This window comes from Hyla sarda, chromosome 10, assembly GCF_029499605.1.
Source record: "Hyla sarda isolate aHylSar1 chromosome 10, aHylSar1.hap1, whole genome shotgun sequence".
In the NCBI taxonomy this organism is placed as follows: Eukaryota; Metazoa; Chordata; class Amphibia; order Anura; family Hylidae; genus Hyla; species Hyla sarda.
This window is the reverse complement of record NC_079198.1, coordinates 129401598-129426383: the sequence shown is the minus strand read 5'-3', so window position 1 is coordinate 129426383 and position 24786 is coordinate 129401598. Positions and strand designations below refer to the sequence as shown.

The window sequence follows — 24786 nt, the reverse complement described above, 5'->3', positions numbered from 1 at the left end:
CCCAGCGCTGTGACTGTGATTAGTCCCCAGCGCTCGACCAGTATTGTGGTATAGGGAAAAATTCATACCGTACAGAAAAAAAAACACACTACCTATCCCAAGCACAGAAACGCCAACCAATCAAAACTTTTGCCATGTCTGGACTGGAGCTACTCCCCATAATGAATTACATCAGTGTTCCCCAACCAGGGTGCCTCCAGTTGTTGCAAAACTACAACTCCCAGCATGCCCAAACAGCCTACAGCTCTCCAGGCATGCTGCGGGTTGTAGTTTTGCAACAGCTGGAGGCACACTGGTTGAGAAACATTGCATTAGATAAAAGCTGTAAGTAGACAGCAGATATGTATGAAATACAACCTCACGTCTGTTCTATTATGTGTATATAGTGTGAGCACAGCTCCATCTAGAGCTCAAGAGGAGGAACTGCACTTGGTACGACCAATAATCAAGCCTGAACAGTGTGTCACTACTGAAGCATTTCCTTAAAGGGGTACTCCACGGGCCAACGTTCGGAACTAAATGTTCCGAATGCTGTTTTTGCGCTGCGGGGTCGGCCACGCCCCTCAATGCAAGTCTATGGGAGGGGGCGTGACGGAACGCTGGGCAGTGGACTACCCTTTTGGAACAAACTATTCTGACCGCTGGAGCCGGCCAGGAGCTTGTGACGTCATAGTCCCGTCCCCTCATGACGTCACGCCCCTCCCCCTCAATGCAAGTCGTCACGCCCCCTCCCATAGACTTGCATTGAGGGGCGGGGTGTGACATCATGAGGGGCGGGACTATGACGTCACAAGCTCCTGGCCGGCTCCAGCGGTCAGAATAGTTTGTTCCAAAAGGGTAGTCCACTGCCCAGCGTTCCGTCACGAAAAAAAATCTGAGACGGACGAAAGATTAGCAAATCGGGGGGGGAGGGAAGAGTAAAAAGAAAAACACTCTACATTAAACAATCAGGTTTTAGTAAATCAGGGCCAGTGAATGCTATAAAAATAAATAGCAGAATTGAATATTTTTTTTATTTTTATTTTTATTTATTTTACCCTTCTAATCATAATATTTTTTTTTGCTTTACTATTTATGATAACATAAAGTAGGCTATTAATTAAAAAAAATATTACAGAATCAATATGTATGTAACATGTAATCATTATATACTTACTTTCGGGCTTGCAAAGGAGAATCGGAGGCATCGAACAATTTTACAATGGGTGGTAGGAGGAGATGAAGGTAATCGTCCAGATTAGCTCCGAACATTTGTATTGCATTAAGAAGCTAAAAAAAAAGGGAAATAAAAGAAACAATGAAATGTTAATTAAAGGGGTATTCCATGAAAAAAATAAAAAAATTATTCATATCAACTGGCTCCAGAAAGTTAAACAGATTTGTAAATTACTTCTATAAAAAAAATATTAATCCTACCAGTACTTATCAGCTGCTGAAGTTGAGTTGTTCTCTTCTGTCGAACCACAGTGCTCTCTGCTGACATCTGTGGCTCTGTCTGTCTCAGGAACTATCCAGGGCAAGAGAGGTTTATTATGGGGATTTGCTCAGAGGGGTCAGCAGAGAGCACTGTTGTCAGACAGAAAAGAACAACTCAACTTTAGCAGCTGATAAGTACTGAAAGGATTAAAATTTTAAAATAGTTTTAATAATTTACAAATCTGTTTAACTTTCTGAAGCCAGTTGATATGAAAAAATACACCTTTAAAGATTAGGAAGAGGGCACCAACTGCAGGTTTTATCAACTGTTGCCAGACAGTTACACAGATTTGTAAATTACTTCTATTAAAAAAATCTTAATCCCTCCAGTACTTATTAGCTGCTGTATAATACAGAGGAAGTTCTTTTCTTTTTGGATTTCTTTTCTGTCTGACCACAGTGCTCTCTGCTGACATTTCTGTCCATTTTAGGAACTGTCCAGAGCAGCATATGTTTGCTTTGGAGATTTTCTCCTGCTCTGGACAGTTCCTGACATCAACAGAGGTGTCAGCAGAGAGCACTGTGGTTAGACAGAAAAGAAATTCAAAAAGAAAAGAACTTCCTCTGTAGTATTCAGCAGCTGATAAGTACTGGAAGGATTAAGATTTTTTAATAGAAGTAATTTACAATTCTGTTAAACTGTCTGGCACCAGTTGATTAAAAATTGTTTTTTCCCAGGGGAGTACCCCTTTAAGCTAGTGTTTGCCAACAAGTGTACCTCCAGCTGTTGCAAAACTACAACATTATTTAATTTTTTTTTCCCCCAAGGGGGTAACCCTTTAAGCTAGTGTTCGCCAACAAGTGTACCTCCAGCTGTTGCAAAACTACAACTCCCAGCATGCCCGGACAGCCATCGGCTGTCCGGGCATGCTGGGAGTTGTAGTTTTGAAACAGCTGGAGGCACACTGGTTGGGAAACAATGCGCTAGGCATTAGATTTCTGACCTCTGAACTTACTAATCCAGGTGTGGATTCTCTCTACTACATGTACATGCCCTATTGCATACAACGTCTATTAAATGTACATGCCTTGTGCAAATACACCTTCTAAGCACTAAGCTATTTTTGTATTACCCATTCATTTTAAGAGAAAGGTACGTGCACCCTCTTCAATAAAGGATGGTCCGGTCCAAAACTAACATGTGTTTAAGATTAGGTATTTATGTCGTCCATTTGCCACATCTTACCTTAATAGTCACAGAGCGCCCGGCACTACTGTCGTGCATGAAGACTCGCAGCAGATGAGGGATGAGCTGCGGCAGATAAAGCTTGAACTCTCCTCCTAGCGCCATTACGATCTGTTCTATCAGCAAAATAATGGTGCTCTGAATGGGGTTATTCATGGTCCAGTAATCCTGCCGTGAACAAGATGAGAGAGATCACCGTTACCAGTCATACACAGACAACCCTCACAGTGAAGACCAAACACTGGCCACATATTTCGGATAGACGGTGCCTGACAGACATCGCTCCTGATCACCAATACACAGGCGCGTACTCGGACGAGTGCGGATGTGTTCTGAATGGGGATAAAGCTGCTGCCAGAAACTTGGTGGATGATCTCAACAAGAACACAAGGATTGGGCTTAAAGGGGCACTCTCATTAAAACTAATTTTTGCTATTACACTCCTGATGGTAAATAAAAAATATTTCTAATATACAGTGACCCCCTGACCTACAATGGCCCCGACATATGATCATTTCAAGATACGATGGTCTCTCAGAGTCCATCGCATGTTGAAGGCAGCATCAACATACGATGCTTTTTTATGTCGGGGCCATCGCATAAACGGCTAACCAGCAGCGCAACCTGCTTCAGCTGCCACCGGATAGCCGTTTACGGTGCCCCTGACGATCACTTACCTGTCCTCGGGGCTCCGGCGCGTCCTCTTCGGGATCCCCTGCATTGTCGGCGCTCTCCATCGTCGTCATCACGTCGCTGCGCACGCCGTCCCGTCATCTAATAGGAGCGGTGTGCGTAGCGACGTGATGGCGGCGACGAAGAGCGAGGATGCCAGGAAAGCAGAGGCCTTGCCGGAGCGTCGGGGACGCGGCGACAGCGATGGACGGCGACATCCAGGGCAGCGGTGACGGGTCCGGAGCGGCGTGGACACGTGAGTATAACCTCCAATACCAGTGGTCTTCAACCTGCGGACCTCCAGATGTTGCAAAACTACAACTCCCAGCATGCCCGGACAGCCGTTGGCTGTCCGGGCATGCTAGGTGTTGTAGTTTTGCAACATCTGGAGGTCCGCAGGTTGTAGACCACTGTCCTATATTTACATTGCACGGATCCCTCAGCATACGATGGTTTCAACAAACGATGGTCCATTTGGAACGGATTATCATCGTATGTTGAGGGATCACTGTACTGTGTTTAAAAAAAAAAATGAAGTTTTCTATTTTATTTGTGCTTAAAGGGGTATTCCAGGAAAAAACATTTTTTTTATATATCAACTGACTCCAGAAAGTTAAACAGATTTGTAAATTACTTCTATTAAAAAATCTTAATCCTTTCAGTACTCATGAGCTTCTGAAGTTAAGGTTGTCCTTTTCTGTCTAAGTCCTCTCTGATGACACCTGTCTCGGGAACCGCCCAGTTTAGAAGCAAATTCCCATAGCAAACCTCTTCTAAACTGGGCGGTTCCCGAAACACGTGTCATCAGAGATTACTTAGACAGAAAAGAACAACCTAAACTTCAGAAGCTCATAAGTACTGAAAGGATTAAGATTTTTTAATAGAAGTAATTTACAAATCTGTTTAACTTTCGGGAGCCAGTTGATATATATATATATATATATATATATATATATATAAAAAGTTTTTTCCTGGATAACTCCTTTAAAAAAGCTCAAGAGCACATTTCCCCCCCCCCCCCCCCCCATTCCATGCCTTTTTCTGTTGGTAGGTAAACTGTGCAGAACGCCTATCTCTATGGAACTGCATTGTCAGCAACTCAATGGAATTATTATTATTATTGATTATTGATACTGATCGATCCTGAGAGGAAAGAGCCCGCTGCACTGATTTAGTGTTGCCCCCCTTTGGTCTTTGTAAAAGAAAGGGGTGTCCCATAGCAAATATTGAAAATGGTCCATTATGGCGTCTGATTCTGCTCTCCAGGTCAGAATGATCTGGTGTTTATTTGCCCTTTGCGTACGATCTATATACCGTAAGTAGTGGCTTTTGTTTTTCCTTTTCCCCACACATTTTATACATTCAGCGTGGTGATCTATTGTAGGACCTTTCAATAAATATCAGTGGTGGCAGAAGATATCGTTCTTCCCTGTACTAACCACGATCAGGGTCAATACTTACTCTGATCAAGGCAAAGATCTCGTCCATGTAGGGGCGGATGTGGCTGCGCACAAAGGAAACCAACATTCCCAACTGCTGGAACATGAACTGCGGGGAACAGAGAACATGGGAGAGTGAACCTCTGTATGTAAACAGGAAGCAAAAAAACAACCGCGCTCATCAAAGATAGAAGCAACGATACATGTTAACAAATCTCAGACGCTACTAAACAGCAATTTGTATTTTTTTGTTCAGTAGGTTCAATATTATTTACTCATTCATTGCAGTTTTTATATGCCGCACAAGTATATCAAAAACAGCCATTGTTGCTTCATTCCCCGAATCAGCGCTTCATTTCTCTTACTGCAGGAGTTCGGCTTCACAGACTTACACTGAAGCCCTTCTCCTGCAATCAGGCCGATTAAAGGGGTATCCAAAAGGATTGGGGATAAGATGTCTGATCGCGGGGGTCCCCAGTGGCACCCCAGACATCCTTCGCTCCATGTTGGATGACTGGAGAAGCGGGGCAGAGGCTCGTGTTGTCACGGCCATGCCCCCTTAATGCAAATCTATGGGGCCGTCACGCCCCTCCCATAGATTTGCATTGAGGGGCGTGGCCGTGACGTCACGAGCCTCCAACGCTCTAAACGAACGCTGGGTGCAGCAGGAATAGGGGATCAGGGTGCATGCACACCACGTTTTTGCAATACAGTTCCCGTATCAGGTTTTTGATGAAAAACGGATTCCTCAAAACCGGACAAAGCTGTATCAAAAAGTGTGTACAAATTGTAATCCATATACGGTTGAAAACTGTATACTGTTTGAAAAATGACATCCGGTTGCATCCGTTTTTTTAAGAAAAAAACATATACGTTTTTAACTTTTCACTCCATTTTAAATAAAGTTTCACTTGTTTGATTGAAATTGCAAGAAAAAAAACTGTGCAAAGTCAAAAACCGTATGGTGAAAACCTGACGGAACAGTACGCACATACAGTTCTGTACGGTTCCCATTGACTCCCATGTTAAAAAAAACTTATACGGTTTAATACAGTTTTAAACACGGAACAAGAAACGTGGTAGACTACAGTTTTGGGTACGGGTAAAAAAAAAACTGGACAAAACCGTATGAGATGCAAAACGGACTAAACCGGATGATGCGTTTGACATACGGTTTACAATGTTAAAGTCAATGCATACGGTTTTCTACACAGTTCCATACGGTTTTTAACTTGAAATCGTATACGGGAACTGTATAACAAAAACGTGGTGTGCATGCACCCTAAGATGTCTAGAGGTAAAGTACCCCATTAAAGGGGTACTCCCCTGGAAAAATATTTTTTTTTAAATCAACTGGTGCCAGAAAGTTAAACAGATTTGTAAATTACTTCTATTAAAAAATCTTAATCCTTCCAGTACTTATAAACTGTTGTATGCTCCAGAGGAAGATCTTTTCATTTTTAATTTCCTTTCTGTCTGACCACAGTGCTCTCTGCTGACACCTCTGTCCATGTCAGGAACTGTCCAGAGCAGGATAGGTTTGCTATGGGGATTTGCTTGTACTCTGTACAGTTCCTAAAACGGACAGAGGTGTCAGCAGAGAGCACTGTGGTCAGACAGAAAGGAAATTCAAAAAGAAAAGAACTTCCTCTGGAACATACAACAGCTGATAAGTACTGGAAGGTTTAAGATTTTTTAATAGAAGTACGGTAATTTACAACTCTGTTTAACTTTCTGGTCCCTGTTGATTAAAAAAAAAATAATAATTCCAGGGGAGTACCCCTTTAAGCACAAAGCCGGAGAGTGAAGCCCACAGCCATGCGCTTCAACTGGCTATATCTAGCAACCAGGGAGGGTCTAAGCATTGAGACCCCCTTTCAATAACATTTTCGGCATGCCTTTGTGAAAGGTCAAAAATATTTTATAATTACCGTATTTTTCGCCGTATAAGACGCACTTTTTCTTCCCCAAAACTGGGGGGAAAAAGTCGGTGCGTCTTATACGGCGAATGCACCCCTATCGCGGCGGTCCCTGCGGCCATCAACGGCCGGGACCCGCGGCTAATACAGGACATCACCGATCGCGGTGATGCCCTGTATTAACCCTTCAGACGCGGCGATCAAAGCTGACCGCCGCGTCTGAAGGGAAAGTGACACTAACCCGGCTGTTCAGTCGGGCTGTTCGGGACCGCCGCGATTTCACCGCCTGACTGAATAGCCGGGTTAGTGCTTACAGGACACCGGGAGGGACCTTACCTGCCTCCTTGGTGTCTGCTCCGTGCCGGGATCCCCTATATGGCCGGCGCTCTCCTTCCTCGTCATCACGTCGTCGCGTACGTACGTCGGCGTGCGTAACGACGTGATGGCGGCGACGGAGAGCGAGGATGCCCGGCCGGCAGCAGAGACGTTCCGGAACGACGGGGACACGGCGACAGCGATGGAGCGACATTCAGGGCAGCGGTGACGGGTCCAGAGCGGCGGGGACACGTGAGTATTACCTCCTATGCAGTGGTCTTCAATCTGCGGACCTGCAGATGTTGTAAAACTACAACTCCCAGCATGCCCGGACAGCCAACGGCTGTCCGGGCATGCTGGGAGTTGAAGTTTTGCAACATCTGGAGGACCGCAGGTTGAAGACCACTATTGGGTTCAAAATATTTATTTTTTAAGATTTTGCCCCTAAAAATTGGGCGCGTCTTATACGCCGGTGCGTCCTATAGGACGAAAAATACGGTACTATTAATTTATTTTTTGAAATGACAGAAACGCTTTAATAAAGTGCAAACATCTTTGTTCTACAAATCCCCTGAATACAGACGGGTGAACTTCGCTTCTCATTGCTGCAGACAATACGTCACATCGATGCTCAGCCAATCACTAGCTAAAAGGTTGTCCTGCCTCAGTCAGTGACTGTGAGGTGTCATCTGCAGCTTCGGGAAGTTAAAGGGGTACTTTTTTTTTTATCAACTGGTGCCAGAAAGATAAACAGATTTGTAAATTACTTCTGTTTAAAAATCTTAATTCTTCCAGTACTTATCAGCTGCTATATGCTTTACAGGAAGTTCTTTTCTTTTTGAATTTCCTTTCCAGTCTGACCACAGTGCTCTCTGCTGCCACCTCCGTCCATGTCCGGAACTGTCCAAAGCAGGAGAGGTTTGCTGTGAGGAATTTGATCCTGCTCTGGACAGTTCCTGACATGGACAGAGGTGTCAGCAGAGAGCACTGTGGTCAGACAGAAAAGAAATTAAAAAAGAAAAGAACTTCCTGTGGAGCATATAGAAGCTGATAAGTACTAGAGGGTTTCTAGCAACAGTTGATTTAAAAATTTTTTTTTACCGCCAGAGTACCCCTTTAAATATTCACCGGGCACCATGATAACAGGGATGCAGGGAGCAATGGGGGTAACGGTTTTATTTTAAGTTATCAAATAGCCCGGGCAGATATAAAAAAAAAAAAAAAAAAAAAAAAAAAAACTTTTGGAGTTCTATATCCGATACCGCTATAAAGATACAGTAGATTAAAAGGGGTTTAGAGATGAGCGAACTTACAGTAAATTTGATTCGTCTCGAACTTCTCGGCTCGGCAGTTGATGCTTTTCCTGCATAAATTAGTTCAGCTTTCCAGTGCTCCCGTGGGCTGGAAAAGGTGGATACAGTCCTAGGAGACTCTTTCCTAGGACTGTATCCACCTTTTCCAGCCCACGGGAGCACCTGAAAGCTGAACTAATTTATGCAGGAAAAGTCAGCAACCGCCGAGCCGAGAAGTTAGTGATGAATCGAATTTACTGTAAGATCGCTCATCTCTAAAGCGATATTCCAGGAATTTTTTTTTTATTTTTTATTTTTATATCAACTGGCTTCAGAAAGTTAAACAGATTTGTAAATTACTTCTATTAAAAAAATCTTAATCCTTTCAGTACTTATGAGCTTCTGAAGTTAAGGTTGTTCTTTTCTGTCTAAGTGCTCTCTGATGACACCTGTCTCGGGAACCGCCCAATTTAGAAGGTGTTTGCTTTGGGGATTTGCTTCTAAACTGGGCGTTTCCCGAGACACGTGTCATCAGAGAGCACTTAGACAGAAAAGAACAACCTTAACTTCAGAAGCTCATAAGTACTGAAAGGATTAAGATTTTTTAATAGAAGTCATTTACAAATCTGTTTAACTTTCTGAAGCCAGTTGATATATAAAAAAAGTTTTTTCCTGGAATACCCCTTTAAGTGAATTACAGAATTTTTAAAACATTAAGGGATGGAGAGATCAATTGTGACTTACCTGAGGTGACATCAGTCCTGTCCTCTTCTAGGCCAAAATCCAATGACAAAGAAAAAAAGAGGAAAGGAAACGCCATTAGACTTGTGAGTGAAAGCGACACTTGTTCTGAGGTAATACAATTGCAAGAAAAAGTATGTGAACCCTTTGGAAAAATATGGATTACTGCACAAATTGGTCATAAAATGTGATCTGATCATCAGAAGTAGAGATGAGCGAACTTACAGTAAATTCGATTCTTCACGAACTTCTCGGCTCGGCAGTTGATGACTTTTCCTGCATAAATTAGTTCAGCTTTCAGGTGCTCCTGTGGGCTGGAAAAAGTGGATACAGTCCTAGGAGAGTCTTTCCTAGGACTGTATCCACCTTTTCCAGCCCACCGGAGCACCAGAAAGCTGAACTAATTTATGCAGGAAAAGTCATCAACTGCCGAGCCGAGAAGTTCGTGACGAATCGAATTTACTGTAAGTTCGCTCATCTCTAATCAGAAGTCACAACAATAGATAATCACAGTCTGCTGAAACTAATAACACACAATAGGGCCGCTGTAACCAACACCTCCAATCTCATCTCATTGATTGCACTCCAGTTGGATGACACCTCGCTCTAATTAGATCTTGGAGATGTCATTAGTCTAGGGCAGTGGTCTTCAACCTGCGGACCTCCAGATGTTGCAAAACTACAACTCCCAGCATGCCCGGACAGCCGTTGGCTGTCCGGGCATGCTGGGAGTTGTAGTTTTGCAACATCTGGAGACCTGCAGGTTGGAGACCACTGGTTTAGGCGTTCACATACTTTTTTCCACCTGCACTGTGAATGTTTACATGGTGTGTTCAATAAAAACATGGTAAGATTTAATTCTGTGTGTGTTATTAATTTAACCCCTTAAGGACTCAGCCCATTTGGGCCTTAAAGGGGTCCTCCGCCCCTAGACATCTTATCCCCTATCCAAAGGATAGGGGATAAGATGTCAGATCGCCGGGGTCCCGCTGCTGAGGACCCCGGGGATCACTGCTGCAGCACCCCGCTATCATTACTGCACAGAGCTAGTTCGCTCTGCACATAATGATGGGCAATACAAGGGTTGGAGCAGCGTGACGTCACGGCTCCGCCCCTCGTGACATCACAGCCCGCCCCTGTCAATACAAGTCTATGGGAGGGGGCGTGGCGGTCGTCACGCCCCCTGCCATAGATTTGCATTAAGGGGACGGCCCGTGATGTCATGAGGGGCGGAGCCATGATGTCACGTTGCTCCGGCCCCTGTATCGCCCGTCATTACGCACAGAGCGAACTCGCTCTGTGCAGTAATGATGGCGGGGTGCCGCAGTGGCGATCCCCGGCGATCTGACATCTTATCCCCTATCCATTGGATAGGGGATAAGATGCCAGGGGCGGAGTACCCCTTTAAAGGACATCTGCAGCGTTACAAACACTTATCCCCTATCCTCAAGATAGGGGATAAGTGTTTGATTGCGGGGGTTCCAAACGCTGGGGCCCCCGGCGATCTCCTTTACGGGGCCGCGGCTCTCTCGTGCAGGGGGCGTGCCAGCCGCAGCATGACGTTGAGGCCGGCACGCCTCCTCGATACGTCTCTATGGGAGAGGCGGAGAGGCAGCATTCGAACCTCCCCGCATCCCCCATAGAACTGTATGGGGACGGGGAGGAGACGGGGAGTCACCGTCGACCTCTAGGTCGACGCTACGTCACCATGAGCGCTTATGGCTGCGCCATGTTAGGGAGATAGGGGGGGGGGGTCCCAGAGGTCGGACCCCCCGCAATCAAACAACTTATCCCCTATCCCCTGTGGATAGGGGATAAGTGTAATGCCGCTGCAGTTGTCCTTTAAGGACTCAGACAATTTAATTTTTACGTTTTCGTTTTTTTTCCTCCTCACCTTCAAAAAAAATCATAACTCTTTTATATTTTCATCCACAGACTAGTACGACGGCTTGTTTTTTGCGCGACCAGTTTTCCGTTGTAATGCCATCATTTAATATACCATAAAATGTATGGCGCAACCCAAAAAATACTATTTGTGTGGGGAAATAAAAAAAAACGCAATTTTGCAAATGTTGGAAGGTTTCGTTTTCACGCCGTACAATCTACGGTAAAAATAACACGTGTTCTTTATTCTTTGGGTCAATATGATTAAAATGATACCCATGATAACATACTTTTCTATTACTGTTGCGATAAAAAAAAATTGCAAACTGTTTAACCGAATTAGTACATTTAAAATCTCCCTATTTTGAAGACCTATAACTTTTTCATTTTTCCGTATAAGCGGCGGTATGAGGGCTCAATTTTAGCACCGTGATCTGTTCTTTTTATTGATACCACATTTGCTTATATAAAACTTTTAATACATTTTTTATAAAATTTTTTGGGAATAAAATGTTATAAAAAAGCAGCTATTTTGGACTTTTTTTTACGTTCACAACGTTCACCGTACGGTATCATTACATTTTATTTTAATATTTGGGATATTTATGCACGTGGCGATACCAAATATGTATATAAATTTATTTTTTTACACTTTTTGGGGGTGAAATAGGGAAAATGGGACAATTTACATTTTTATTGGGGGAGGGGGTTTTCAAATTTTTTTTAGTTTTATTTTTTACTTTTATTTTTACACTTTAATAGTCCTCATAGGGGACTATTTATAGCAATCATTCAATTGCACTGATCAGCATTATCAGTCATCTTCTGCTCTGGTCTGCTCGATCGCAGACAAGAGCAGAAGACCCCGGGAGACGGCCGGAGCAAGGTGAGGGGACCTCCGGCCACCATGCTGGATGATCGGATTGCCGCAGCAGCGCTGCGGGCGATCCGATCATCTATTTAAAGTACCGCGATGCTGCAGATGCCGTGATCTGTATTGATCAAGGCATCTGAGGTGTTAATGGCAGACATCCGTGCGACCGCGGATGTCTGCCATTACGGGCGGGTCCCTGGCTGTTATCAGCAGCCGGGACCTGCCGCGCATGACACAAGAATCGCTCCGATGCTCGCAATTATGCATAGGACATAAATGTACGTCCTTACACGTTAAGTACCAGCTCACCAGGATGTACATTTACGTCATGCGCCGTTAAGGGGTTAAGCAGACTGATTGTCTATTGCTGTGACTTAGATGAAGATCAGATCACATTTTATGACCAATTTGTGAAGAAATCCATATAATTCCAAAGGGTTCACATACTTTTTCTTGAAAAAATAAATAAATATATATATATATGTGTGTAAATATTTTGTGCACAGAAATTTATAAACAGGTTTTATCTGATCTTTAGATATACAGATCAATAACAAAATCAATGTAAGTTGTAATGGTCACGTGCTCTGGGGCTGCCCCATAAATCAGAAAAGTTATGAGAACATTCTGGGACCTCTACCACAGCCGGAGAGGAAGAAGAGCATACTGTCCCTCTCTAAGAGAAATGGAAGGACTAGAAATGGCTGCGCACGTACGGCTTAGACCCCCAACAATTTTTTTTAAATCAACTGGTGCCAGAAAGTTTAACAGATTTGTAAATGACTTCTATTTAAAAAATCTTAATCCTTCCAGTACTTCTCAGCTGCAGTATGCTACAAAGGAAGTTCTTTTCCTTTTGAATGTCTTTTCTGCCTGACACCTTTGTCCATGTCAGGAACTGTCCAGAGTAGGAGCAAATCCCCTTAGCAAACCTATCCTGCTCTGCACAGTTCCTGACACAGACAGAGGTGTCAGCAGAGAGCACTGTGGTCAGACAGAAAAGGCATTCAAAAGGAAAAGAAAAGGAAAAATAGCCAGCACACCAACCTAATACACAGTACAAAAGAAGAAAGTTGCAACAGCATTCTTGGTCAAAAAATGGAGGCTCTTAGCGCACTTTTTGATCAAAATGTGCCCCCCCCCCCCCCCCATCCACCATGCGGAGGTGGCCTCATATCGGATGGGACCCTAACATGATAACTCACCTCTGCTGTGCATATAGCCTCTGACTGTGTCACATGTTGGATCAGCCATTGACTAAACCACCTCCAGTCTGAGAGGGGTGGGGTGCACGGCTAAAGAGGGTGCCACTACCCCCAACTTACAAAGTAAAAACAAAAGGAAAAATAGCCAGTACAACAACCTAATACACAGGTGCCCGCTGCTGTGGCAAATACAAAATGTACAAAAAAAGAAAGTTGCAACAGCACTCTTGGTCAAAAAATGGAGTCTCTTAGCGCACTTTTTGATCTAAATGTGTCTCCCCATCCACCACGGTTTAGTCAATGGCTGATCCAACATGTCACACAGTCAGAGGCTATATGCACAGCAGAGGGGAGTTATCATGTTAGGGTCCCATCCGATATGAGGCCACCTCCGCGTGGTGGATGGGGGGGGGACACATTTTGATCAAAGAGTGCGCTAAGAGCCTCCATTTTTTTGACCAAGAGTGCTGCTGCAACTTTCTTTTTTGTACATTTTGTATTTGCCACCGCAGCGGGCACCTGTGTATTAGGTTGTTGTACTGGCTATTTTTCCTTTTGTTTTTACTTTGTAAGTTGGGGGGTGTGGCACCCTCTTTAGCCGTGCACCCCACCCCTCTCAGACTGGAGGTGGTTAAGTCAATGGCTGATCCAACATGTCACACAGTCAGAGGTTATATGCACAGCAGAGGGGAGTTATCATGTTAGGGTCCCATCCGATATGAGGCCACCTCCGCGTGGTGGATGGGGGGGGGGGGAACGACACATTTTGATCAAAGAGTTCGCTAAGAGCCTCCATTTTTTGACAAAGAGTGCTGCTGCAACTTTCTTTTTTTGTACAATTCAAAAGGAAAAGAACTTCCTTCAGATCATACAGCAGCTGATAAGTACTGGAAGGGTTAATATTTTTAAATAAAAAGTAATTTACAAATCTGTTTAACTTTCTGGCACAAGTTGATTTTAAAAACATTGTTTCCCATCGGAGCACCCCTTTAAATAACCCATCAGGTTGACAGGTATAAAAGCAGCAATGGAGTAGCCCTCGTCTGACTTGTCCCTAAATCGAGTTACTGCTCGACTCCCCAAATTTCTCAAGCCCTGATGTACTGCTCCTTTCCTAACTAATACCCCGTGTCCGCCCTCAAGGCTACTAAGCTGCGTATGTGTTTTGTTCTGTGGAACACTGGAGTTTCTTTGTAACTTACTTGAGGAGAAGGTTGGTGAGACTGTAAAAGGAAGAACAGAAAACAAACAAACAAAAGAAGAAAAAAAGAAAAAAGAAATAAAAAAAAAAGAAATTAAAGAAAGGGAAAAAAAACTATTTTAGACAAGGCTCACCTAGGCGCAACCTTTTTTTTTATTTTTTATTTTTTTTATTTTTTTAAACAAGAAACTGCACTGTTACAACATTACAAAAGACATAATGGAGCACAACAAGCTCTGTCACTAAGTCATCGCTCAACTCCACTAACCTGAGCATCGCAAAGCTATAATCTAACCCAGTGTTTTCCCAACCAGGGTGCCTCCAGCTGTTGCAAAACTACAACTCCCAGCATGCCCGGACAGCCTTCGGCTGTCCGGGCATGCTGGGAGTTGTAGTTTTGCAACAGCTGGAGGCACGCTAGTTGGGAAACATTAAAGGGATACTTTACTGGAAAAATAATTTTTTTAAATCAACTGGTGCCAGAAAGTTAAACAGATTTGTAAATGACTTCTATTAAGAAATCTTAATCCTTCCAGTACTTATCAGCTGCTGTATGCTCCACAGGAAGTTCTTTTCTTTTTGAATTTCTTTTCGGTCCGACAACAGTGCTCTCTGCTTACATCTCTGCCCATGTCATGAACTGTAAAAGAGCAGTAGAGATTTGCTATGGGGATTTGGTTCTACTCTGGACAGTTCCTAAAATGGACAGAGGTGTCAGCAGAGAGCACTGTGGTCAGACAGAAAGGAAATTTAAAAAGAAAACAAGTTCCTGTGGAGCATACAGCAACTGATAAGTACTGGAAGGATTAAGATTTCTAAATAGAAGTAATTTACAAATCTGTTTAAAGGGGTACTCCCGTGGAAAACTTTTTTTTTTTTTAAATCAACTGGTGCCAGAGAGTTAAACAGATTTGTAAATTACTTCTATTAAAAAAAATCTTAATCCTTCCAGTACTTTTTAGGGGCTAAATACTACAGAGGAAATGTTTTACTTTTTAGATTTCTCTGATGTCATGACCACAGTGCTCTCTGCTGACCTCTGCTGTCCATTTTAGGAACTGTCCAGAGCAGCATATGTTTGCTATGGGGATTTTCTCCTGCTCTGGACAGTTCCTAAAATGGACAGCAGAGAGCACTGTGGTCATGACATCAGAGAAATCTAAAAAGTAAAGCATTTCCTCTGTAGTATACAGCCCCTAAAAAGTACTGGAAGGATTAAGATTTTTTAATAGAAGTAATTTACCAATCTGTTTAACTTTCTGGCACCAGTTGAGTAAAAAAAAAAAAGTTTTCCATGGAAGTACCCCTTTAACTTTCTGGCATCAGTTGATTTACATTTTTTTTTCCAGTGGAGTACCCCTTTAATCTAACCTTTTTGACGTAGATGGATGTAATGTTATGCCTGGAGGATGGCTGAGTCCGCATTGGATGCCAGCAGTACTGTACAGCCGCACGTTCCACAATGGTCTGTTCAAATCCCACCCGTTTAATCCCTTGAAAAGCCACAATCTATAGCAACCAAGGCATCTAAGGCAGGGGTCCTCAAACTTTTTAAACGGAGGGCCAGTTCACGGTCCCTCAGACCGTTGGAGGGCCGGACTATAGATAACAAAACATGAATAAATTCCTATGCACACTTATATATCTTATTAGTGGACTACCACTTTAAGTACACAGCACAGTTTCCCCCACTTTAGGTTGGCAGTATAGATCCCCCACATTAGGTTGTAGCTCCCCCACATTAAGGTTGGCAATACAGTTCCCCCACATTAGGGTTGGCAATACAGTTCCCCCACATTAGGGTTGGCAGTACAGTTCCCCCACATTAGGGTTGGCAGTACAGTTCCCCCACATTAGGGTTGGCAGTACAATTCCCCCACATTAGGTTGGCAGTGTAGGTCCCCCACATTGGGTTGGCAGTATAGTCCCCCACATTAGGTAGTAGTTCCCCTACATTAGGTTGTAGTTACCCCCCACATTAGGTGCAGTATAGTTCACCCACATTAGGTTGTAGTTCCCCCACATTAGGTGCAATATAGTCCCCCACATTAGGCTTGCAGTATGTTTCCCCACATTAGGTGCAATATAGTCCCCCACATTAGACTGGCAGTATAGTTCCCCCCACATTAGGTGCAATATAGTCCCCCACATTACGTTGGCAGTATGTTCCCCCACATTAGGTGCAATATAGTCCCCCACATTAGGTGCAGTACAATTCCCCCACATTAGGTTGGCAGTATAGTCCCCCACATTAGGTAGTAGTTCCCCTACATTAGGATGTAGTTCCCCCCCACATTAGGTGCAGTATAGTCCCCCACATTAGGTGCAGTATAGTTCTCCCACATTAGGTGCACTATAGTCCCCCACATTACGTTGGCAGTATGTTCCCCCACATTAGGTGCAATATAGTCCCCCACATTAGGTGCAGTATAGTTCTCCCACATTAAGTGCAATATAGTCCCCCACATTAGGTGCAGTATAGTTCTCCCACATTAGGTGCAATATAGTCCCCCACATTACGTTGGCAGTATAGTCCCCCCACATTAGGTGCAATATAGTCCCCCACATTAGACTGGCAGTATAGTTCCCCCACATTAGGTGCAATATAGTCCCCCACATTAGGCTGGCAGTATAGTTCCCCCACATTAGGTGCAATATAGTCCCCCACATTACGTTGGCAGTATGTTCCCCCACATTAGGTGCAATATAGTCCCCCACATTAGGCTGGCAGTATAGTTCCCCCACAATAGGTGCAATATAGAGCCCCACATTAGGTGCATTATAGTTCCCCCACATTAGGTGCAATATAGTCCCCCACATTACGTTGGCAGTATGTTCCCCCACATTAGGTGCAGTATATTCCCCCAAATTACATTGGCAGTATAGTTCCCCCACATTAGGTGCAGTATAGTCCCCCACATTAGGCTGGCTGTATAGTCCCCCAAATTACATTGGCAGTATAGTTCCCACACATTAGGTGCAGTATGTTCCCCCACATTAGGTGCAGTATGTTCCCCCACACTAGGCTGGCAGTATAGTCCCCCAAATTACATTAGGTGCAGTATAGTTCCCCCACATTAGGTGCAGTATGTTCCCCCACACTAGGCTGGCAGTATGTTTCCCCACATTAGGTGCAGTATGTTCCCCCACATTAGGTGCAGTATGTTCCCCCACATTAGGTGCAGTATAGTTCCCCCACATTAGGTGTAGTATAGTCCCCCACACTAGGCTGGCAGTATGTTCCCCCACATTAGGTGCAGTATGTTCCTCCACATTAGGTGCAGTATGTCCCCAACATTAGGCTGGCAGTATAGTCCCCCAAATTACGTTGGTAGTATGTTCCCCCCACAGGCATACAGCCTCCAGCCATAAAGTATGAGGCTGTATGCCTGTGTACTGCCCCATTTCAGTGTTCTGATCACCGCTCCTCGGGTCCGGCCATAGCAGGACCGGAGGATCGGTGGTCAGAACACTGAAGGGACGCGCCGCTGGTAAACACTTACCTACTACCAGCGTGCGCGTCCTTGCTTCTTCTCCGCTGCTCCGCGCTTGGTTGCCATGGGCGCACGCATGGGACATCAGTGACGTCGCTGCGTGCGCCTGCTCCCGGCGGTCCCCGCGTTTTTAAAGTAAACGCGGGCCGCAGGGACTTCACAGAGGCATCCTTGTGTTCCGAAAGCATCTTTCGGAACACAGGGATGTCCTAAGGCAAAAACTAAGGCGGGCCGGGTAAATGCGCTCCGCGGGCCGCATGTGGCCCGCGGGCTGTAGTTTGAGGACCCCTGATCTAAGGAGTTTGATGAAGGGGGGAAAGGGGTTCCCTCTGTCAGCCCTCTGGTACCACTTAATCATATAGGTGGGAATCTATGGCTGGTAGGAGCCCGATGAAAATCCCATTTGTATTCTGAAGCATTGTGTAACTAAGAAAGCATTATGCAATTAAGATATCTCAGCTCCTAGGGGTACAAAAGACAAAAAAGCTGCATTAAATTAAAAAGTTTAAAAAAATGTGAAATAAAAAAAAAAGGTTTTGTTATACAAAAACTTGATGAAATGAAAGGTATTTGCTCTGGACAGTTGCTAAAATTGACAGAGGTGTCAGCAGAGAGCCCTGCGGTCAGACAGAAAGGAAATTCTTAAAGAATAGAACTTCCTGTGGAGCATATACAGCAGCTAATAAGTACTGGAAGGATTAATATTTTTAAATAGAAGTCATTTACAAATCTTTAATTAAGTGGGGGGGGGGTGGGGTGATGTACACTGCCTTAAGAATGTGACTGCTATGGCCAGTGATTGGATTATGCACAATGTTTAATGACATCACTGAGGCACCTCCGCTGGGCAGTGTGGAGCAGCACTACAGGACAAGGGTTTATTTCTTTTTTTATAACCTTTAATAATTCATCAACAGTCTTAAAGGAGATCTCCTGTCCTGAAAAACGTATCCCCTCCCCTATCCCAAGGATAGGGAATAAGTTTCAGATTGCGGAGGGTCCGACCGCTGGGGCCCCCTGCGATCTCCTGTACGGGGCGCCGGCATCCCACGGGAAGGGGGTGTGTTGACCACCACATGAAGCGACGGCTGATACGCCCCCTCAATACAACTCTATGGTAGAGCCGGAGCGCTTCCTTCAGCAATTTCCGCCTCTGCCATAGAGTTGTATTAACGGGGCATGTCAGCCGCAGCTTTGTGCGGTGGTCAACACGCCCCCTTCCCGCAGGATTCCGGGGCCCCGTACAGGAGATCGCGGGGGGCCCCTGCGGTCGGACCCCCCTGCGATCTGAAACTTATTCCCTATCCTTAGGATAGGGGGGTGATACATTTTTCAGGACAGGAGATCTCCTTTAAGACTGCTGATGAATTATTAAAGGTTATGAAATAAGAAATAAACCCTTGTCCTGTAGTGCTGCTCCACACTGCCCAGCGGAGGTGCCTCAGTGATGTCATTAAACACTGTGCATAATCCAATCACTGGTCATAGCAGTCACATTCTTAAGGCAGTGTACATCACCCCCCCCCCCCCCCTTAAAGATTTGTAAATGACTTCTATTTAAAAATCCTAATCCTTCCAGTACTTATCAGCTGCTGTATGCTCCACAGGAACTTCTTTTCTTTTAGAATTTCCTTTCTGTCTGACCACAGGGCTCTCTGCTGACACATCTGTCCATGTCAGGAACTGTCCAGAGCAAATCCCTATAGTAAACCTGTCCCCGACACGGACAGAGGTGTCAGCAGAGAGCACTGTGGTCAGACAGAAAAGAACTACACAACTTCCTCTGGAGCATACAGCAGCTGATAAGTACTGGAAGGATTAACATTTTTAAACAGAAGTCATTTACAAATCTGTTTAACTTTCTGGCACCAGTTGATAAAAAAAAAAAAATGTTTTCCAGGGGAGTACCCCTTTAATTCTGATTGCCCTACTCTTGATGCATTATAGGGGCCATGTTGTCTGAAGCCAAGTTTCCAGTCCCCCCAAATCTTCCCATTCTGAAGCCACAACTCAGTGTTAGCATAAAGTTACTGCACACGGTATAAGGTAAGACGTGAAAGCGGAGCGGAGCCATACCTCTCTGACGTTGGCGTCACACAGGCGGATAACACTCAGAAAGGTCGGCATCACCTGAGGTAAGAACTGCACGCACTTCAGTCCTAGGGACTTGAAGATGAAGGTGATGGCTTGAACTACCATAGTGTGATGATTGGACAGAGACTGGTCCCTGAGGATCCGCATCAGAGTGACCACGGACACCGCCGGATAGAACTCATCCAGAGGAAGGTTCCCCATGTTCACCAGCATTTCACTGGTGCTGTAGTCGGCTGAAAACAAGCGAGAAGAGAAACAAAAAAGGAATAAAATCTCATGGCGCAAAGTTTTCCTAACATTAATGATTGTAACCAGGGCTCAAGTCCTGCAGGAACGTGTGGGAAGTGAGTTCCTGCACTTTTTCCATAGCAGGAACCCCATTCCCATTAGCAGGAGTCCTGTCGGACCAGCCTTGAGTGGATATTTTTCCACAATTTTTTCCCAGGACTTGACGCCTGATTGTAACACAAATGCATTGGGGGAGATTTGAGTATTAGGCAAAGCAGATCTAATGACTCTGGATTATTCCATTAAAGGGGAACTCCAGTGGAAAACAAAGGTTTTCAAATCAACTGGTGCCAAAAAGTTATATGGATTTGTAAATGACTTCTATATAAAAATCTTAAAGGAGTTCTCCGGGATAAGAAAACTTATTACCCTAAGGATAGGGGAAAAGTTTCAGATCGTGGGGGGTCCGACCGCTGGGTGCCCCCTGCGATTTCCCATCTGGGGCCCTCAGCTCTTTACCGAAATAGCGTGTTTCGACCACCACATGACGTGGCAGCCGACACGCCCCCTCAATACATTTCTATGTCAGAGGCGGAGGCTGGCGAATGCAGTGCTCCGGCTCTCCCATAGAGATGCACTGAGGGGGCGTGTCGGCTGCCGCATCATGTGGTGGTCGGACACACCCCCTTGCCGATGACTCCTGGGGCCGCGTACGGGAGATCGTGGGGGGGCCCAGTGATCGGACCCCCCACGATCTGAAACTTACCCCCTATCCTTAGGATAGAGCACAAGTTTTCTTATACCAGAGTACTCCTTTAATCCTTCCAGTACTTATCAGCTGCTGTATGCTCTAGAGAAAATTGTGTAGTTCTTTCCAGTCTGCCCACAGTTCTCTCTGCGGCCACCTCTGTCCGTGTCAGGAACTGTCCAGAGCAGGAGCACATCCCCATAGCGAATCTTTCCTGCTCCGGACAGTTCCTGACATGGACAGATGTGTCAGCAGAGAGCACTGTGGTCAGACTGGAAATAACTACACAACTTACTGTGGAGCATACAGCAGCTGATAAATACTGGAAGGATTAAGATATTTATAGAGAAGTAATTTACAAATCTGTTTAACTTTCTGGGACGAGAAGATTTGAATTTTTTTATTTTCTATTCTTTTTCACCAGAGTACCCCTTCAAGCTCCAACCTGTGGCTTTCCAGCGGCTGCAAAACCACAACACTCAGCATACCCTGACAGTTTTTAATCTTCAGTGATGATAGGTTTCTCTGGAGTACAAATCTGTTTAAAGGGGTACTCCGCTGTTCAGCATTTGGAACAAACTATTCCGTACGCTGGAGCCGGGAGCTCGTGATGTCAAAGCCACGCCCCCTCGTGACGTCATGCCCCACCCCCTCAATGCAAGTCTATGGGAGGCGGCGTTCGGATAAGGGTAGCCAAGGAAGAGGAACTGTACAGCAATGAATAGCGGTACTGTTGCAAAAGTACAACTCCCAAAAAAAATTAAAGGGGTACTCCGCTGCTCAGCGTTTGGAACAAACTGTTCCAAACGCTGGAGTCGGCGCAGGGAGATTTGCATTGAGGACTTGGGGCGTGTCGTCATGAGGGGGCGGGGCTATGACATCACATCCCACCCCCTCAATGTAAGTCTATGGGAGGGGCGTTCGGAAAATGTTTCTCTGGGGTGGCGAAGGAAGAAGGACTGTACAGCTACGAATGGCGGTACTGTTGCAAAAGTAAAACTCCCAGCATGCCCGGACAGCCGAAGGCTGTCCGGACATGCTGGGAGTTGTACTTTTGCAACAGCTGGAGGCTCCCTGGTTGGTTAACACCACTAAAGGAAATGGGCTGCATCAATAATGTAAGTGATCCATAGGGAAGCAGTCGGGGCATTCTGATACTGTCAGCCCTGACTGCGGACTATAAGCACTTTTTAGCTAAATGCATTGTATAGTCCAAAAAAATATATATATATATATATTTTTATTTATTTATTTTTTCAGCACATTTGCAAGTAAGCGGAAATAAGTGATGTGTTACTTATTCCTCAACGATAACAAGTGAATACAGAAGAGCCCACTAAAGGTGCTATTCCACATCCAAAACTGCAGAAACATACAGTGAAAACATTATAAATCCATAGCAGAATACCCTGTGTATATATACGGATTTCATAATACATTAACAGACCCTTATTGATACACTAAACAAAGCCGTCTGGTCTTGTGAGATTCTGGGGTATAAGTTGGTCCTAGATCAGATGGAGCTTTGGGCCTATTTATGTCACATATAATTAAAGGGGTATTCCAGTAAAAAAGCATTTTTTTTTTTTCATTTCAACTGGCTCCAGAAAGTTAAACAGATTTGTAAATTACTTCTATAAAAAAAAAATCTTAATCCTTCCAGTACTTATCAGCTGCTGCAGTTGAGTTGTTCTTTTCTGTCTGACCACAGTGCTCTCTGCTGACACCTCTGTCTTTCTCAGGAACTGTCCAGAGTAGGAGCAAATCCCCATAGCAAACCACTCCTACTCTGGAAAGTTCCTGACATGGACAGAGGTGTCAGCAGAGAGCACTGTGGTCAGACTGGAAAGAACAATTCAACTTCAGCAGCTGATAATTACTGGAAGAATTAAGATTTTTTAATAGAAGTAATTCACAAATCTGTTTAAAGGGGTACTCCACTGCTCAGCATTTGGAACAAACTGTTTCCAAACACTGGAGCCGGCGCTCGGAGCTCATGACGTCATAGCCCCGCCCCCTCATGATGTCACGCCCGCCCCCTCAATGCAAGTCTATGGGAGGGCGCATGACTCCTATAGACTTGCATTGAGGGGGTGGGGTGTGATGTCATGAGGGGGCGGGGCTATGATGTCACAAGCTCCCGGCGCCGGCTTCAGCGTTCGGAACAGTTTGTTCCAAACACTGAGCAGCGGAGTACCCCTTTAACTTTCTGGAGCCAGTTGATATGAAAACAAAAACATTTTTTCACAGGAATACTCCTTTATTAAACCATGAGAAAATTACCTGAGTCCTGATTGGTTTTGGACTCCGATAAGCTCAGCGCTGAAGCATCTCTGGACTGGTCGATCATACCGATATTTACTTTGTGTTTGTAAGGGTCCAGGGCCCCCAGCAGCCCCAGCACACGGATAGCCTGGAATAAAGAATCCATAATAATAATATTTTCCCTTTATTACAGTAAGAGGTTACATTGACAGTCAGGTAAGCTCACCTCTCGACGGATCCCCTGGTTTTGCTCAGTTTTCAGGAAATTCAGCAGCACTTCCAGCAGAGAAGGATACTTCCTGTAGGGCTCCACCACATACCCCGTGCTGGCCACCAGCTGGCCCAGGGTCCATAATGCTACCTATAATGGTAAGTAGCGAAGAGTCACTCTAATGACTGGGACAATATCGTTCATTCCTTTATGGTCACGGACATCACATACCTGTCTCTTAGCCAGCAGGGAGGAGTCCTGTAACATGTCCATAATGATCGGGAAGAGCTCATCCATCCACTTCCTCATCTCTAAGCCGCTGACCTGTCAATACATAATACACCTTGTTACATGGTCGTGGAAGTGTCCCCCTGTGGAAGAGGTTTTCCCACCAACACCATCCATCATGTATACGCAGCATAGGTAGGGGGTGTCCTAGTCATAAAAACAGGGCTCATGCTTAAATAGAGAGGCAATCAGACAGGTGTCCTGCCTGCTCAATTCAAGATAACAAAGTGCTGTATTCTGTTATGGTCGGAAGACCCATAGAGAGTGAGTTAGGGAACAAGGGGTCTCTGCATACAGGATCAGTGTGCCCCCCCCCCAATATCGATTAGTCATTTGTCACCTATGTGAATGGATTATAGCATAAATGGGGTTTTACAGACAAAGGTTAAAGGGGTACTCCAGTGCTACATTTAGTTCAGAACGCTGGGAGCCGGAGGCCTTGATCGTGACATGATGGCGACTCCCCGTCACACACCCTCCATTCATGTCTGGGAGGGGGCGTGAATGGAGGGGGGTGTAATGGCGTAATGAGGGGGCGTGGCTGTGACTTCACGACCACTGCCGCAGGAACCCGGAAATTGTGTAGAACGCCAGGTGCTGTGGAAGATCACAGGGTCCCCAGCGGCACACATCCTTTAGATAGGGGATAAGATGTCTAGCCAGTGGAGTACCCCTTTAAATATTAACCATTCTTACCTGGGCAAGCTCGCCGATAGTCGCCAGAACATTTGTCACAACTCCAGGATTGGGATCTGGATCACGCAACTTTAAGATCAGAGCCTGGGAATAAGAGGGAGAGAAATGGGTAATCTATAGTACTACAGGCCTGGAAATACAACATCCATGTCAAGTTAACTGCAGAAGAGTCAAGTTTTCTCACAGTCTAGGAGAATCCTACCTTAAGAATGGGCTCCATGTACGGTCGGATCAGACGGGGGGCATTGGATACAAGGTGTCCTAACATTCGAGCACTTTGCTCCTTGTTCCTTCCAACACCGCTGTGTTCTAACTCTGTCAAAATCTTAAGGTGAGAGCAAAGAGATTATTTCTGTCAAAAGGTTATATTATAAATAAGACACTACAGTCTTTATACAAAAGGTGACCTATCCATGACATTAAAGAGGTAGTCCAGTATCAAAAGACATATTCCCTATTCACGGGATAGGGGATAAGTGTCAGATCATGGGGGGGATGGGGTTCCCAGCAGTCGAATCCCCCGCGATCAGACACTTATCATCTATCCTACAGGTAGGG

The 24786-nt window shown here is 44.9% G+C and overlaps 1 protein-coding gene across 8 annotated transcripts in view; it reads right to left on the bottom strand.

Annotated features, from left to right (window-relative positions):
• Positions 1-24786, bottom strand: part of MTOR (mechanistic target of rapamycin kinase) — a 227177-nt gene that overhangs the window by 153123 nt on the left and 49268 nt on the right. For 5 of the 8 annotated variants that reach the window (XM_056543129.1, XM_056543135.1, XM_056543134.1 and 2 more), the window contains exons 14-24: positions 24431-24553; positions 24229-24312; positions 23476-23568; positions 23260-23394; positions 23052-23181; positions 19775-20025; positions 14206-14226; positions 9044-9070; positions 4796-4882; positions 2663-2830; positions 1157-1269 (exon numbers count right to left, since the gene is read on the bottom strand). In XM_056543129.1, coding sequence (XP_056399104.1) covers positions 1157-1269; positions 2663-2830; positions 4796-4882; positions 9044-9070; positions 14206-14226; positions 19775-20025; positions 23052-23181; positions 23260-23394; positions 23476-23568; positions 24229-24312; positions 24431-24553 — 1232 coding nt within the window. The remainder of the gene's footprint in view (positions 1-1156; positions 1270-2662; positions 2831-4795; positions 4883-9043; positions 9071-14205; positions 14227-19774; positions 20026-23051; positions 23182-23259; positions 23395-23475; positions 23569-24228; positions 24313-24430; positions 24554-24786) is intronic. The other 3 variants (XM_056543130.1, XM_056543131.1, XM_056543132.1) reach the window with 3 other exon arrangements.